This window comes from Mixophyes fleayi, chromosome 11 (assembly GCF_038048845.1).
Source record: "Mixophyes fleayi isolate aMixFle1 chromosome 11, aMixFle1.hap1, whole genome shotgun sequence".
NCBI classification, from domain to species: Eukaryota; Metazoa; Chordata; class Amphibia; order Anura; family Limnodynastidae; genus Mixophyes; species Mixophyes fleayi.
The window spans coordinates 44,740,710-44,759,699 of NC_134412.1; the positions used below are offsets into that span (position 1 = coordinate 44,740,710).

The window sequence follows — 18,990 nt, forward strand, 5'->3', positions numbered from 1 at the left end:
CTATTGATGTAGCTGGCGCTGTGGAGGAACTTGATGATGAGGATGGTGATGTGGTTATTGTAAATGAGGCACCAGGGGGGGAACAGCTGATGTCCATGGGATGAGAAAGCCCATCGTCATGCCTGGTCAGAAGACCAAAAAATGCACCTCTTCGGTCTGGAGTTATTTTTATCCAAATCCGGACAACCAATGTATGGCCATATGTAGCTTATGTAAAGCTCAAATAAGCAGGGGTAAGGATCTTGCCCACCTAGGGACATCCTCCCTTATACATCACCTGAATAACCTTCATAGTTCAGTGGTTAGTTCAGGAACTGGGCCTAGGACCGTCATCAGTACAGGGACACCTAAATCCCTTGGTCCTGTTGGATACACACCACCAACACCCTCCTCGTCAACTTCCTCCACGATCTCCATCAGATTTAGAACTGCAGGCCATGTCACCAGCCAGACTGAGTCCTCTTCTATACGGGATTCATCCGAGGAATCCTGCAGCGGTACGCCTACTACTGCCGCTGCTGCTGTTGCTGCTGTTAGTCGGTCATCTTCCCAGAGGGGAAGTCGTAAGACCGCTACGTCTTTCAAAAAACAATTGACCGTCCAACAGTCATTTGCCATGACCACAAAATACGATAGTAGTCACCCTATTGCAAAGCGTATAACTGCGGCTGTAACTGCTATGTTGGTGTTAGACGTGCGCCCGGTGTCCGCCATCAGTGGAGTGGGATTTAGAGGGTTGATGGAGGTATTGTGTCCCCGGTACCAAATCCCGTCGAGATTCCACTTCACTAGGCAGGCGATACCAAAGATGTACAGAGAAGTACGAGCAAGTGTCCTCAGTGCTCTGAAAAATGCGGTTGTACCCACTGTCCACTTAACCACGGACATGTGGACAAGTGGTTCTGGGCAAACGAAGGACTATATGACTGTGACAGCCCACTGGGTAGATGCATCCCCTTCCGCAGCAACAGCAGCAGCTGCATCAGTAGCAGCATCTACACAACGTCTGCTCGTGCCAAGGCAGGCAACATTGTGTATTACAGGCTTTAATAAGAGGCACAACGCTGACAACCTATTAGAGAAAATGAGGGAAATTATTTCACAGTGGCTTACCCCACTTAGACTGTCCTGGGGATTTGTGGTGTCAGACAACGCCAGTAACATTGTGCGGACATTGCATATGGGCAATTTCCAGCATGTCCCATGTTTTGCCCACACCGTTAATTTGGTGGTGCAGCATTACCTCAAGAGTGAGAGGGGTGTGCAGGAGATGCTTGCGGTGGCCCGCAAAATTGCTGGACACTTTCGGCATTCTGCCAGTGCCTACCGCAGGCTCGAGGCACATCAAAAAAGCATGAACCTGCCCTGCCATCACCTCAAACAAGAGGTTGTGACACGCTGGAACTCCACCCTCTATATGCTGCAGAGGATGGAGGAGCAGCAAAAGGCCATTCAGGCCCACACCGCCACCTATGACTTAGGCAAAGGAGTGGGGATGCACTTGAGTCAAGCGCAGTGGAGACTGATTTCTGTGTTGTGCAAGGTTCTCCAGCCGTTTGAACTTGCCACACGAGAAGTCAGTCCCGACACTGCCAGCTTGAGTCAGGTGATTCCCCTGATCAGGCTGTTGCAGAAGCAGCTGGAGAAAGTGAGGGAGGAGCTGGTAAACCATTGCGATTCCACCAAGCATGTAGCTCTTGTGGATGAAGCCCTTCGTACGCTTTGCCAGGATCCGCGGGTGGTCACTATTTTAAAGGCAGAGGAATACATTCTGGCCACCGTTCTCAATCCTCGGTTTAAAGCGTATGTTTTGTCTCTGTTTCCGGCGGACACAAGTCTGCAGCGGTGCAAAGACCTGCTGGTCAGGAGATTTTCCTCTGAAGAGGACCGTGACATGCCAACAGCTCCACCCTCATTTTCTTCCACATCTGTGGCTGCGAGGAAAAAGCTCAGTTTTCCTAAAAGAGCCACTGGCGGGGATGCTGAGAACATCTGGGCCGGACTGAAGGACCTGCCAACCATTGCAGACATGTCTACTGTTGCTGCATTGGATGCTGTCACAATAGAAAAAAGGAATTATTTTGCTGACACCACCCAAATAGACACGTCAGACAGTCCATATTGTTACTGGCAGGAAAAAAAGGCAGTTTGGAAGCCCCTGTACAAACTGGCTCTATTTTACCTGAGTTGTCCCCCCTCCAGTGTGTACTCGGAAAGAGTTTTTAGTGCAGCGGGGAACCTGGTCAGTGAGCGGCGAAGGCGGTTGCTTCCTCAGAACGTTGAAAAAATGATATTCATAAAAATGAATTATCAATTCCACAATCAAGTACAGCACTGCCCTCCAGATAGTACAGAGGGACCTGTGGTTGTGGAGTCCAGCGGGGATGAATTGATAATGTGTGAGGAGGAGGAAGTACACACTGTAGGGGGAGAGGAATCAGAGGTTGAGGATGAGGACGACATCTTGCCTCAGTAGAGCCTGTTTATTTTGTACAGGGAGAGATGAATAGCTTTTTTGTTGTGGGGGCCCAAACAAACCAATCATTTCAGCCACAGTTGTTTGGTAGGCCCTGTCGCTGAAATGATTGGTTTGTTAAAGTGTGCATGTCCTATTTCAACAACATAAGGGTGTGTGGGAGGGCCCAAGGACAATTCCATCTTGCAACTCTTTTATTGCCATTATGTGACCATTCAACAGTCGTTTGCCATGAGCACAAAGTAAAACAAAATTAAAACAAATTCAACAAATTAAACCAAAAGTAAAATGCCCTGTCATAATCAAAAACAAGAGGTATTGACGTGCTTGAACTACTGTAGTGTTTATAATTTAGAAACACTACACTTGAAAGCTTGAGCCTTTAATAGAAAAAGTCACTCTTCATTGCACGAATATTTGCAACAGCGACAATTTTGGGGTTAACAAAGTCAACAAATAACACTTCGACACGGTCTGTCTTTCACATACTTGATGGGATCTCAATGATGAATGCTCTGTACCATGGTCGTCTAAAACAAGAATTATTGACGTGCTATAACTACTGTAGTTTTTATAAATTATAAACACTACACTTGAAAGTTGGATCAGGTATTGTGGCCCCGGTACCAAATTGGGTACCGGGGCCACTCCACTATGCAGTCCAGATAGAGGCGTATCAGATATTAAAGAACGTTGACTGTTGCTGCCAAATCATAAATTAATGAAAATGACCTGTCATCGTCAAAAACAAGAGGTATTGACACGCTCGAACTACACCCTGTATATGCTGCAGAGGATGTAGGAGCAGGCAGCTGTGCAGTGGAATTCAGACCATTTGAAGGCGGAGGTATTGTGGCCCCGGTACCAAATTGTGTACCGGGACCACTGCACTATGCAGTCCAGAAAGCTACCTCGGTGAAACGTTTTGGACTAAAAATAATATTGTGAGGTGTGAGGTGTTCAGAATAGACTGGGAATTAGTGGAAATGATTGTTATTGAATGTTATTGAGGGTAATAATAGCGTAGGAGTGAAAATAAACCCCAAAACTTGTTTTTAACACTTTTTATGTTTTTCTTCAAAAAAAATCCAAATCCAAAACCTTAAATCCGAACCAAAACCTTTCGTCAAGTGTTTTGCGAAACAAATCCGAACCCAACACCTCAAGCAAATCCGAATCCAAAACACAAAACACGAGACACCAAAAGCACATCCCTAGTTTCTGGTCGGGAGAATCATCTGGAATGTTGACCCTCAGCCTTGGAGGGGGTTGTTTGAACTAGCCTATGACCTGTTTACACTGGACCCACCTGAAGTCTGGACCTATAGAAGCAAGCCACGTCATCTGCATTGTTTTCACTGTAACACTGAGTGTATATAATCAGCTCAAACTGGTACCAAGTCAGTCATTCTCTGACCACAGTATTCTGGAGAGAAATACTGGCCTCTGGTACCCGTGGGAGCGCAGCTAGCGCATGCGATTGCAGCGGTATGTATTTATCTTTTGGTATTGGCTGTACTGTATAATAATCATCTATTGAACTGTTAAATTTTACATCTGCTAAAATAAATTACTTTGTGCTTCGGAAACACAATACAATCGCTTGGGCAATGCTTATTTGGAAACGATAGAATCACTTTAATAATGGTGAGGCTGATGACATTGTCAATATTGAGGAAGATGACCAATGTTAGCCTGAAGTCCATTAGTAAACTGTTACAGTCCCTATTTATTCTATAGTTCAACAAACAACTGAAATGTTTTCTTTTGCTCTTTCAAAAAATGTTCCTCAGCATTCCCTATCACTGAAGTGCTTGGTTCGTTAAACTATGCATGTCCTTTTTAATATGCAACATAGGGATGGGAGAAAAAAGACTCATCTTGCACTATTTTACATTATGGACTTTGCCCACCTTGGTCTATCTTCTTTTCTTTCTCCAATCATTTCACTGCTGGCTGCAGGTGTAAAACGTCTATTGATTCTGCTGCTATCCGTCTAATAAGCTTTTTTTTGTGCCTCTCTACAATGTGTAACACATGCTGTCTAACATTGAGAATAACAAATAAGTCCATGGTCTTTCTTCCACCATTTTACCTCTGGGTGCAGCTCATCTTGGTCTATCTTCTTTTGTAAAATGACTGTCCTATCAGCCTGTGCACTGCTTGTATGTTTTAAAGGTGTTCTTTACTCATATTTTCTTAAACTGTCACGTGTTTGTGTCGCTACTCTGTCATTAGTCTTCGCCAGCCAGCTCTATGCAGCGTTCGCCCTATATTGGTGAAAATTTTGACAGTTGTGAAGCAGTCATTAGAAAATAGACTGTAAAAGACTGTAAATGAAGTTTAATGATATAAATACTAATGTAGGAACAAAAACAGCTCATATTTACATGATTTAATCTGTTTATTCCCATTTTTAATTAAATCCAGATTCAAAACCTAAATACGATTTTTTTTTTTTACAAAAACAAAAACACAAGGGTCTGCGACCAACTGTAATGTGTATAATGTCTTCTATTTGTTCATTCTACCATCAAACTTACAGTATATGATAATTGCTTGCTGATGTGCCACTTTGCTGTGTAGTGCCTTGATTAAATATCTATGAAAGATAAAGATTGATTAACACATCACTTCCCATCATAAGCAACACAGACCCCAGTGCAGAATTACGGGAAGGATGATTTTCTTTAGCAGTTTGATGGATAAATTGTATAATAATGCCCTACAAAAAGGCATCATCATAAAGTGAATCCTAAGCAAGGGGCAGAAGTAGTCAATACTGCTTCTACATCAGCAAATCCTGTTTTCTGAATCAACTGCTTAATTATAGTACCTCTTCTGTTCCAAGACAATCCACAATGTGGATTTAAGGTAACAATGCTGCTAATAAATTTTATTTGACTTAATAATAATAATTTCTACAATTATTAAAATCACATACTGTCTTTATGCTCAAGATGCGCTATAAAGACTTACTCCTACTCCCAGTAAAAATATCTATTGCCTATGCTTTGCTTCTACTATACAAAAGTGGGCTTTGAGCAAGATTCAGAAAACTTTTCTTAAGCTGAAAAATTAGACAGGGTAACGATGTTGGAAAAAACTGCCATCATTAAATTAAAATAGGCTGGCTGATTTGCCACAGGAAACACTAAAGTATTCCTGAAATTTTCAATCTTTATTCAGTTTTGGAGACTACATGACACTGTATATAACCTGAATATAAATGCCTTTACCCAGACCAACTTGTGAAACATCATGGGTATATATGGGGTCACATTCTTATGGCTGACAGAGAGGAGATCAAACCCCTCTCCCCCTAACATCCAGTTTTGAAATGGAGATTTCCGGTGCCTTTCTCTCTGGCAGCATCCTCCCCTATAGTTAAAAGGTTTGATTGGCATGAGTTTGATACAGACGGCGAAGGCTCCCTGCTCCTCCCACCGCCAGATTCTGTGAACTCTCCTCTTCCTAGCTTAACCGAATCGTCTCAACATCCTGTCGAAGTCAGCAAATTGGATAAAGTAATTTTTAATTAATATCGAGCAAACTTGGCTGTCTTTGTCTGAAAATATGCGTAGAGCACGCTACGGCGTGGAAGGGCGTATCCAGCCGTAACACGTGGCAACAACAGTTTTTACACTTTTGTTAGGAACCCCTCCAGCCGGTACAACACAACCCGAAATCTACTCTGCCAGTCAGGTGTTCACTGGAGCCCCTAGTGGTGGGGACAGACTGGGCTGCAGACTGACAGAGGGTCGTGAAGTGTGTATCGGCTGGGGAGAACCCAGGTAAACCAAGTGAAGTCCAAGCCAAGGTCAAGGGCCGGCAGCAGATAGCAATTCCAATAAACAGGCTGAGGTCAAGGGTCACAAGCAGACAGGAGGGTCGGTAAACACACCAGAGGTCAGGGTCACGAGACACACAGGCAAGGTCCAAATCCAGGCAAAGGGTCATACACGGGTAATCAGTAGAGTGTTCAACAGGCAGGAACAAGGCACAGAGCAGGTCAGCAGACTGGCAACAGAAGCTATAACCGGCAGTGAGGCTGCAGGACCTCACTGCCTTAAATACCCAGATGGCCCAATCAGGGCTTGTATGCACTCCTGCAGGCTAATTGCCTATGCAGAACAGAACCAATCAGGGCTTGTCCCTGAAACACACAGTTGAAGGATAAATGCCTGTAATTTCAGCCTCCTTCATAAATCAGCCTACAGGCTGCCTATTGCGCGCATGCGCCCAGGTTCCAGCACCGCCGAGACGCAGCGCTACCAAAGAGGCGTCCGGCCATTGCCTTGGCAACAGCCGGGCAGGAAGGGGAAATGACGTCCTGGTCGTCAAGGTGACGGCCAGGACGCCAGGAGGAGCCAGAAGCAACTTGGTTGTCTTTGTCTGAAAATATGCGTAGAGCACGCTACGGTGTGGAAGGGCGTATCCAGCCGCAACACGTGGCAACAACAGCTTTTACACTTTTAGATATATTCGCACAAACACACACATTTGTAAATAGTACACATTAATGGTAGCTGCAACACATAGTTATTTATGTCGAAATATAGTGGTGTTTATGTGTAATATAATTTATATGCATATTAGTAATACATATGGTACAGGTTAAAGGAAATGAATCCCCTTTACATCAGCAGCTGTCCGGTTCATTCGGCGAAGAGATCGCACATTGCATACTCTAGTTATTGATGTTAGGGAATAAACCTTTAATATGATGCTGACTATAAAATGCTAATGGACTAGTTGGAACTGGAGTCTTGGCGGAAAGAAAGGAGCACATCCCCTGGAGAGATGACCCCCACCTTTGGATTCTTTAGTTTGAACTAGCCTATGATCTGCAACTCACTGGACCTTCCTGAAACCTGGACCAATAGAAGCAAGCCATACCATCTGCATTGTTTTACTGTATTTCTGTCTGCATATAAGCAGAAGCTTTACATCTAGTGTTCAGTCCTCTTGACCACAGACTTCAGACCTGAATGACTGTTCACTGGATCCAGAGCGCCTGCGATAAGTAACGGCTGTACTTATTATTATTTCGCTTGAATTATTCTGCTACTTTTTGAGAATAAATATTTGTGCGTTGGAAATACAATCGAGATTCGACAATCGTTATTGGATAGCGACAAAACGTGCATAACAATCCTTAAGTATATAATTTGAAATGTTACAGGTTTTATCTGTGGTCATGTGGTATTCTCTGTGATGTCAAAACACGATCTCTGGTATACTGGTATATATGTTTTGTCTGCTTCCCACTATGTACCAACCCCCTTTCCCATCCCTTTTTCCTGTACCGCTCTTTCTTTACCATAAAACATTTCAATAAAAAACATTAATGATAGATGTATTTATTCACTTTTAGTAAACGTTAATAAACAAACATTTTACCTCTTTGAATTTTGGATGGGTGGAGTCTTGCAGCAATTGCAAGATAACTCCTTCACTAGTGGTTAGAAATGCTCCACTCTGCTTCATACGGGAAAGAGCAATAAGGCGGTCCACTTGGCTAACAAAAGAGCAAAGTACATAGTAAGACTTAAATAAGACAATCAAGTTCAACATTACATGAGTTTTAATTTCATTGATCCAGAGAAAAAGGAAACAAAACCCACAGGGTGATATTTGCCAATTTAACCTCACAGGAGGAGAAATTTCATTCCTGATCCCCTGAATCAATCATTGCCATAATGCCCTATACAAATGGCAGCTACAAATATAATTTCTTGTAAGAAAGGAAATTCAATCCACTTTTAACTTATGTTAATGAATTTACCATCACCCCCTTATGGTAGGGCAATTGATGACCCCTTGTCCTCTGTATGGTACTTGGTATGAAATGTTTGCACTGACCTCAAATATATTTATACATATTAATTGGGTTGCCTCTAAAGTGCTAACAGTAAACAAAACTAGCTATCTGTAACCTCTCTTCATAGTGAATGCTTATATTAATCTTTTTAATGAGGTGACCCGTCTTGGTAACTGGTGACTTATGTAATCTTAATACTATGCATAATGTGCATTTATCCCATTTTTTATGAATACCAGGATGTCATTTGCATTTACATCAGCTGCACAGCTGATGTGTGTTATACTCAGCTTACTATCAACTAGTATTACCAAGTGATATCCCATTTCAGTTTTCTCCAATTGTGTTCCCTTTAATCTGTAGGTAGCAAACTATGTGTATAACCTTATATTAATCTATATTCAATTTGATTTGACATTTCATGGCTCAGTTACCATTTTGTCTAAATTTTACTATGCTGCTTTGTGTTGATAACCCTACAAAGCTTGGTTTCATTAGCATATATGGACACCTTTCTTTCTAGGACATCTTCAAGGACAGTAATAAGAATATTCTATATGGTTCTCTGTGATAAACCACTAATCAGTTTAGTTTAAAAGACATTAACCTGGTGTCGAAGTCAGCAAATTGGATAAAGTCATTTCAATTAATATCGAGCAAACTTGGTTGTCTTTGTCTGAAATTATGCATAGAGCACGCTACGGCGTGGAAGGGCGTATACAGCCACAACACGTGGCAATAACAGGTTTTACACTTTTACACACATACACACACATTTGTAATTAGTATATATTAATTGTAGTTGAAACACATAGCTATTTATGTCAGAATATAGCAGTATTTATGTTTAGTATTATAAGTTATATGCATGTTAGTGAAATCAAAGGTTCAGGTTGCAGGAACTGTGTCATGTTTAGTATCATTTCAATCCCCTATTCATCAGCAGTTGTCCGGTTCATCCGCCGAAAAGATCGCACATTGCATACTCTAGTTAGCGATGTTAGGGAATAAATGTTTAAAGTGATGCTGACTGTAAAATGCAAATAGACTAGTTGAAACTGGATTCTTGGCGGGAAAATCGGAGTGCATCCCCTGGAGAGTTGACCCCCACCTTTGGAAATTTTGGTTTGAACTGGCCTATGACCTGCAGTACACTGGACCTTCCTGAAGCCTGGACCAATAGAAGCAAGCCACATCATCTGCATTGTTTTACTGTATTCACTGCATATAAGCAGGGGCTCTGGACCTAGTGACCAGTCTTCTTTGACCACAGCCTTCAGACCTGAATGACTGTTCACTGGATCCAAAGCTCCTGCGATTAGTAATGGCTGTACTTGTTTTATTTCGCATTGTTATTCAGGTGAGTGTTCCCTTTCCACTTGGTGATCTTACAAGAAGAAAGTGCACATCATCAAGAACCCAGAACAGGGTGCTTACCTACTGTTCAAATTAAGCCTCACCAGTGAACGTGTTCCTATATAATTGCCAAATGAACAAAAAAAAAAACCCCTGCAAATACTCTTGAGACCAAGAATATCAAGCTTCCCACTTACAGCCCCTTTCAGGTCTTACAGATCATTCATTTCATTTAATTCACACTTGGATTTCCTCTGATTTATAGAAACATTTAGGAAATTGGATAGTTCCAAATGTTCCCATCTCTATCTGTTGCATCTCTCCATCATACTCAACAATCTCAAAAATGGAGATCCACCTGAATTGTGCATTGGCAGATATTCTTTTTTTCTGATGGATCTTGGTCTGATATTCAGTAAAGAATAACTAATAATTTAGTATGTTAGTCACATCCCAAAAGTAAAGTTTACATCACATTTGTATCAAATTCTGTGATAAGATGGACTTCCTATGCTCCACTCTGCATAATCCAACTTCCTGTGCCAGAATGGTTTAAATGTAATCTATGATCACTTTGCACATGCTAAATTAGAGTTAAAATACCTAGATCCAGGTAATATAAATCTTAGTATTCCTATTTGCATCAGGATGTCTTGTTATTAATTAAACTTGACTAATTACATTACATGTTTCACATTACTGTTCTCCAATATTACCACTGCCCCTGACACCATCCTCTCCCCCCTCTGCAAAGTACTTTCATCCAAGAAACAAATAACACTAACCTCCTCCTGACGGTCACATTACATGCCTCCTCCATATATCTTCTTTGAGAGATATTTCCTTATACCATTATTATATGCAGAACGCATACAAAAAGGGAGCTTCTTGTGCACCAGACAGATTATACTGTCCCCACTTGTTACGATCTGCAGGTAAAAGACCTGTACTAATTCTAATTAGCACTGGCAGACCAGGGGTGCGGAGTCTAACGAGTCCCCCGATGGTCGCCCAGAACCGTTGCAAGGCGGAATGGACTTCGCTGCCAAGAAATTGCAGGTTGCGGCCCCCTGGACAGTCTCAGGAAGTAACACAGGCCTCAAGGGAGGATGATATTCCCAGAAGATAACGCAGAGATAATGATAATGGAGGAATCAGGTGTATGGATGCACACAGAACAACAGGCTGGCAGGAATTTGGTACAATGAATCAGGCACAGAGGTACTGACCAGTTAGAATTGGGTACACTGGTAGTCAGACAATACGCAGTCAAACGAGCCAGGTTCGGTACACAGGTGATCCAGCAATGCGTAGTCAGACGAGCCAAATCAGTACACAGGAGAACCAGCAACGTATTCATACATGTCAAATAACATTACACAGGAGATCCAGCAGCAGTACTCACTCACAGGGAGAAGGGCACACAGAGGATACAGGAGTAAGACGCTCAGCAACAAAGTTGCACTGATTCCGGTAGTGTGTTGTTACACACTTACCTGTCCCCATTCCAGCGCCGCGATCTCCGCTGCTTCCGGGTCTCGGCAGCGCTGTCACATGACACGGCAGGCAGGGAATTCAAAGATGCTCTACAAAAACTCTGCTCTGACGCCTGGGCAGCGTCAGAGCAACTTCTTCCTGTTCCAGACTAAGCGTTTCCTGTGATCTCCAGTGAACCTTGCTGATCTTCCAGACTCTTTTCCAGTGTACCAGACCAGGCTTGTTTGACCACGTTACCTCTTTACTCCAAGTGTACCAGACCCAGGCTTGATTGACTACGTTGTTTCTCTGCTCCAGTGTACCAGACCCCAGCTTGCTGACCACGTCTAATCTCTGCTCCAGTCTACCAGACCCCGGATTGCTGACCACGTCTAAGCTTTGCTCCAGTGTACCAGATCCCGGCTTGCTGACCACGTCTATATCTCTCACATCCTTACCTCTAGAGGCAGACCAGCGGACCGCGACCTGCGTTCCTCCGCAGCAAAGCCCATCCCTCCTTGCGACGGTTCTTGGTGAACACCAGGGGTTCGTTAGACTCCGCACCACCGGCCGGCCAGCACTAATCTAGAATAAGGCAAGTGCTCCATATTTATTACTTCTTACTGCATGTTACACAAGTGTTACATGTGTCAGTGCAGCATCTAAATAGTGAGAGCACTTTCAAAATACCCGCTCCAATAGGCGGATCATATGACCCGACACCAGGAAGTGCCGGGATCGAGGCAGGCGGAGCAGCGCTGGAGCGAGTGCTAGGTAAGTATGTTACACCACTATAACATGTCCTCTCCATTTTTATACCCGCTTCTTTGTCTCAATGTAAATGGCTGAATGTCTCCCTGTCCAGAAATTGTCAAAAGCTGTTGTTTCACCTTACCTTCCACTATGAGTATTAAGATACTTTCCCTAAATGTAAATTGCATCAATTGCCAAGATAAGCATATAGTTGCCCTCCAATACTTTAACAGTCAAAAAACTGATATATTCTAATGCAAAAGACTCATTTCAAACACTCCTGCATGGGTCAACATCATCACCATTTATTTATATAGTGTTACCAATTCTGCAGCGCTGTACAGATAGGTATATTGCTCTCCCAAACAAAACATTTATGCATGCTTATTATTCCTTATCGGATTATAAGCATAAGCCGCTGCTATATTCACGCATAATAAAGTCCCGTATCGTGTAAAGACATCTATATCAGACCCTCAATTTATATTATTATTGCAGTTGGCAGGCTTTGGCATCTCTCTTTTATATTGCCTCAGTCTATGTTTCATATGTGGCCACAGTTCTTATTTATCAAATTCTTCCAGCAAATCTATTAATCAGTGTATAGACAAATTATCCTGGGAGGGACCTTAATATCGTGCTCGACCCTAAGTGGGATTGCTCCATAGAGAGAGTATCTTGCGACGATCACTCTAGGGCATCTGAGAAGTTATTCATTGCCTTGCAAGCACACAAAATTTATGATTTCTATAAGCCAAAGTACTCTCATACCAGAGGATATTCTGTTGATGGCCTTTCCATACAAAAATTGCTTGTGATCGGGAACCTACTTTTATGCTTCAATCATGCCACTGTTTTTATGGCCTTAGATATAATCTCCTTAGCAGCTTCCGAACTGCACTGGTAGTGGAAACAGTCACAGGGATCTACCAAGCAATCATTGACTACTTTACTCATAATAACTCAACATATATATTTCTATCTACCATCAAGGAGGCCCTCAAAGTAACTACTAGGGGCATTCAGATGAGCCTGGACTCGTAAAAAAAGTATGAACCATATTGCTGAAAAAATAGCACTATATATAACAAGTGACTTGCTCTCAGTGGTCAACTAAATCAAATTTTCTCTGGATAAGCAGCAAAGACGCTACAACAAGCTGAAGATCAAATGCACACATAGTAGGATCATATCTACTGCATCCTTTGATCTCCAAAAAACTACAAACTGCTTCTGGTAATATTATGTCTTAATATGCAACCCAACACACCAGGGGCTAGATTTACTAAGCTGCGGGTTTGAAAAAGTGGGGATGTTGCCTATAGCAACCAATCAGATTCTAGCTTTCATTTATTTAGTACTTTCTACAAAATTACAACTAGAATCTGATAGGTTGCTATGGGCAATATCCCCACTTTTTCAAACCCGCAGCTTAGTAAATCTAGCCCCAAGACCTTGAACACTCTCAATATGGACTCCAAAATCTAAAAGTACTTGAGTTTCCTTTATCCCAAAGGAGACTTCTGAAGAAAGACATGGGATGTAAAACATGAAATCAATAAGCTTATAACTCCCAGGCTGATAGCTTCACAACGCACTACTATAAAAAAAAAAGTCCCTGAGGTGCTCTACCCCATGTTGGCTGGGTACTTCTCTGTCCTACAAGGGTCTAAGATTCACATGGCCACCACATGGGCAAATGGATTGTGATCATACCCAAGCAAGGCAGAGATCCCAACATCAGCAAGCAGCTATAGACTGCATCTCTCTACTGAACACAGACTTAAAACTATTTGCAAAAATTCTAGTGAGCATACTTGGAAGGGGGGGGTGTTAATTGTTCAATCCTTGATACACCTGGAGCAGGTGGGTTTTATACATATATATATTCTGCAGTTTGCACAATATTATATGATTACCACAGTCACATGACATATGATATAGAGAGCAGAGAGGCTTTGGAATGCTCCTCTGAGCTAAATCTGCTCTGTGCACTGTAAAATCTTTCCATTTTTTATCCCCATCTGCTATCACATTATATGCTGAGAGGTGTGAGTCTGCTTGGGTGTGACTGGCAGTCATACTTGTGTGCCCTCCAGAGAGATTTTGAAAAGGATATATTTATTTGTAATAAGATAACTAAAAAATAAGCAAATTATACTTACCAATAGTTTGCTTTCCTCAAAAAACTCCATGGCAGTCCTTACTAATGGGTTATAATTATTCAGCAGAGACAGGAAAAATTGACATCCCTGGAAGGTATACAATTTGACTCTTTCGACATCTAGGGGTATATTTACTAAACTGTGTGTTTGAAAAAGTGGAGATGCTGCCTATAGCAACCAATCAGATTCTAGCTTTCATTTATTTAGTACATTCTACAAAATGACAGCTAGAATCTGATTGATTGCTATAGGCAAGACCACCACTTTTTCAAACCCGCAGTTTAGTAAATATACCCCCTAATCTTTCCATAACTTTTTAAGCTGCCGCTGAAAAAGAACATAATTGAATATGGAAAGGAAAATTAGTGCTGCCATGGGGTATTTTGCAGAAAATTATTTATCGGCGAGTATAATTTGCTTATTACTTCTATCTACTCCATGACAGCCCTTATTGATGTACCAAAGCAACTGGAGTGGTCTGACAGTAATTATCACTCTCAACAATAGAGATCCTGCATATAAAATACTTATGTTCAACAGCTTGCAGAATCTTCTTCCCAAGTTGTATGTCCTTTGTTGCCACCACATCTAGGACATAATGTCTGGAAAAAGTATGTAGTGAAGTCCAGCCTGCAGCTTTGCATAAGTCATTTGCTAAAGCCTCAGCCGTATGTGTCCATGAGGTTGTTGCTGCCCTTGTTGAAAGAGCCCTTAATAATTCTGACACCTTCTGTTACTCTTATGGGCCTGTAATTTCACTTGTTGGATCCATCTTCACAGTGCACATTTTGCTGTATTTTGTCCTTGGTCCTGGTGTACCTTCTGGGATGACAAATAGATTATTTGTTTTCTTATAGTTCTCTATCCTTGAGATACAAATATAAAGATTGTTCTCACATATGTGTGTACTTTCTTTTTCTCTTCCTCTGTAGGCTCTGGAAATAAAGCCGGGAGCACAAATGTATATTTTTATAGGGATAGTTGACACAACTTTAGATAGAAATTCAAGGTTTGTTCTCATTATTACTTTGTCACTGTATAGGTTAAGGAATGCTTCTTCTCACCATAATGCTTAAACTTCAACCATCTTCTGGCAGTTGCGATTGCCATCAAGAATAAGACCTTGAAGCCATTTAAAGTGACTCTTCTGCAAAGGTTCAAATGGTACTGATAGTAGAGATTCTAGGACCAAATTAAGGTCCTATTGTGCCACAAAAAAATTGATGCAGGGATCAATCTTTTTTAGCTGCTTGGAAAAAAGTTCCCACTAAATCCCCTGCCACTAATCTTTTTTCCAGAAACACATATCCTGCCCATTTTTGACAGATGAAAATATTTCTAGTAGTCAGAGAAAACTTTTATTGACAACTGTTCTTGTTGTTCAACTTGGAAGGTCAATTGCTGTCTTTTGATATGGCTTTGACTTACTTGTTTCTATCCATACACCTAGGAAAGTTAAGCAAAACATTGTGTAAGTTTTCTTACTTAAGCTTTTAAGTTTTCTGGACAAAACCATGTTGCAATGCAAGGGGTGAAAATGAGTTTATTATTTTGCACAAAAGGAAAATACTGGCTGTTTTTTCATGTAGCACACAAATACTTGTTAGCTTATTTGTACACGGAAATTTAAAGTTGATCTAGGACATGCCCTACCCCAACTATAAATCTGCCATCAATTTTTAAATTCACCTCCCCCTCCAATGCAACATTGTTTTGTCTTACTTACTTTTGCTTAACTTTCCTTCCTGAATCAGGCCCATAGTGATTGATGGAACTTATTTCCACACGAATACTAAACAGCATGAAATCAATGTTACAACTTCTAATTCAACAATATACTAACTGCACTAGCTCTCTCTTACATGAGAAGACCAATTAAAGTAGACTTGATATCAAACTCGGGAGATAACTAGCCATAAATAAGACCTGAGGGTAAATGTGTGAAGCTCCGATTTTGCATTTCCAGCGATTTTCTCTGACGAGTTTAAACTCGCCGATTTATTAAATGGCGATTTGAGGTAAAATTGGAAGTGGTTCTTTCAAAATCGCCACAAATTGCAGTTCCGATGTTTTGCTACTCTAGCTATACACATTGCCAAATGTATGAAGCTGTAATTTTGCAAAAATTTTAAAATGTCAAAATTGCCAGAAACAACACGCTGCTTACTATAGGCAAAATTACCAAACACAACACCGTTATACTGCTGGGCAATGTTAATATAACAGGAGGTACAGTGGGAGTTTCAATAAAGCCTGATTTATGGTTTAGAGGGGCAAAAATGTTTATAAATTTGCTTACGGGTAATTTATTTTACAAATAAATTAGTAGTGCTCATTTATGTAATATTTTTGAATTAGTCTACAGTTTGTGCTACAGTATTATTATTATTACCTTTTAATTATAAAACATCAACATATTACATATTAATGTACATTGAGGGGATCATGACACAAAAAAATAATTGCAATGAAGTAGAACAGAAGGTAAAGATGGGCCTGGCCAATTTTTTACAATAAAAAAGAGTTATGGGGAACAGTTGATATTTAAGGTTGTAGAATAACTATTGTAGCTGCTGGTGAGTAAAGTACCTATTGGTTATTCTTAGCCATCTGCATTATCATCTTCTGACAAAAACAGGCATTGGTGGCTGGCATTTTTGTGCAACATCTGTATGCATCTACTTGTTTGCATTTAATGTTGTACATTTTGTTAAATGTGTTGCACTGCCCACATGCCCAAATTTCACCATTATTGTAAGATGCGTGTACCTAACACCTACAGCCTCTTGCACTTCAAGAGGCAGATAAAGAACATTCAGGTGAAAATACATTATAGTATAGTAAGGGGCATTGGATGCTCGTTAGGCAACCCTTCCACTTGAGATGCATCTTATTTTGACATACACTTATATTTGAAATATGTCCCTTACCAAGAAAAAATTCAACACCTACACATGAAGGGTGCAGATTTCTGTAATGAATATGTATAAATATATATATTTTAATTATTCTACTATATTGGGTTACTATCTAATTAACAGCGGAGTAAAACATTTTTTTCTCATGATGTTAATATTTCCTGATTGGGACACCATTTAAACTACATATTTGTGACGCTACAAGTGCTCATGTGCATGTTGACACTTGTAGTGCCACAAGTATGTACTTTTAATTGTGTCCCAATCAGGAAATATTAGGTGTTGCCATATCATAAAAATATAAATATTTCCTCACTGGTGATGAAATATTAAGCCACTGTAATATAATAAAAAAATTTAAAAAAATCCCTTATATATAATCATTAATTAAATATGGGCCACTAAATTATTCATAAAATATTTTGTCCCCCGTAAGAAAATTAATAATCATTTTTGCTCCTCTACAACAAAAAACATGCTTTCTTTAGACTTCCATTGTGGCTTCTGTTATATTAACACTGACCAGATAGCTCAAACAATTTATTTATTTCTGGGCGAGTATGCGGTAATCTCCAGCGAGTTTGACCAAAACATGGGCAGATAGGCCTTTTAAAATCAAAACAAATAACGAGAGATTGACTTTTGGAAAGTCAAAATCGCAGGCTAATACGTATGGCGATTTTGCACTTAAAATCATTGGTTATCTCTTGCGATTTGTAGCAATTGAAATTGCTGAAAAAATTGCAGCTTGATACATTTACTCCCTGGTGTTCACCATTCAGACATGTCCTTACAAGAAAAAAAATTCTACCTTTCACATAGTAAAAATCTCAACACAGCAGTGCTAACAACATTTCTCCTACTTTTCTTCATGCATCAGTGAATATTACCCTTACATGCAACAGCATGCAATAGCATTATACCGATATACAATACTGATAAGAAAAAGAACTCCTAGGCACTGGGACAACAAACAAACAAAACCAAAAACACAAAAAAAATGTAAAAAAAAAAAAAAGGATAAATATTGCAAAAAAGAGACATAGTTATCTATGCACAATATGCAATATACAAAATTGCTTATGGCCAGATAAGGTTCGAACCTTTGTTCAGGAGAAAGTTTGTAGGACGGTAGCCCACTTCCCCTCTTTCAACCACTACCCCGTACTGGACCGCTGAGGTTTTATGTTACCAGCTGATCTTGACGGGTGGGAACTTTACACAGTTAATCATCACAGCCGCAGGAGTGGCTGGTTTATTCGGCAATCGTCTCTATGCTGGACTTTTATTAGGCTCTAGTGAGTACTTATTTTTATACTCCTCCATTCTTTGCTGGAAGGTTGGGGTTACAGATCCCTTCTTTGTTTTGGATGAAGACGAGAGAGTCATTTGTGGATTCCGATTTGAAACTTTGTGGCAAAGGAATGGCTTTTATTTTATTTTTTTATTTTTTCTGGACTCATATTTGCATATGTTTTTATTGACATTAATATTGTGTTTTCTGCTATCTGGCCAGAAGTAATTTTGTATATTGCATATTGTGCATAGATAACTATATCTCTTTTTTGCAATATTTATCCTGCAATACATACCCTTTTTTAACAAATTTAACAAATTTACATTTTTTTGTGTTTTGTGTTTTTGGTTTTGTTTGTTTGTTGTCCCACCGCCTAGGAGTTTTTTTTCTTATCTCTATTGTGAGGATTTGGGGTTTCCTCTGCTCTCCTGCTTGGCAGCTTGTTGTGTTTTTTGTTTACCAGGGAGTGCAGATCAGGATTATTTATATTGCGATATACAATACAGTACAATACAATATACACAGTATAACAGTATACAATACAATATATACAGTCAAGTCAGATGACAATTCTTCATCGCTACACCACCCACCAAGAATACCCATGATTGTTCTGATGATTCTCCAATCCTACATTTATCTACACAGATATGATTAGACACAATATAGATGTAAATGGGTAAAATTCTTAACATAGGCGCTCCAGTATAAAATTAATATAACCC

At 40.4% G+C, this 18,990-nt stretch overlaps 1 protein-coding gene across 3 annotated transcripts in view; it reads right to left on the minus strand.

Annotated features, from left to right (window-relative positions):
- ISOC2 (isochorismatase domain containing 2) overlaps positions 1-18,990 on the minus strand; it is a 137,924-nt gene that overhangs the window by 15,883 nt on the left and 103,051 nt on the right. For all 3 annotated transcript variants that reach the window (XM_075191314.1, XM_075191313.1, XM_075191315.1), the window contains exon 5: positions 7,880-7,997. In XM_075191314.1, the coding sequence (XP_075047415.1) occupies positions 7,880-7,997 (118 nt within the window). The remainder of the gene's footprint in view (positions 1-7,879; positions 7,998-18,990) is intronic.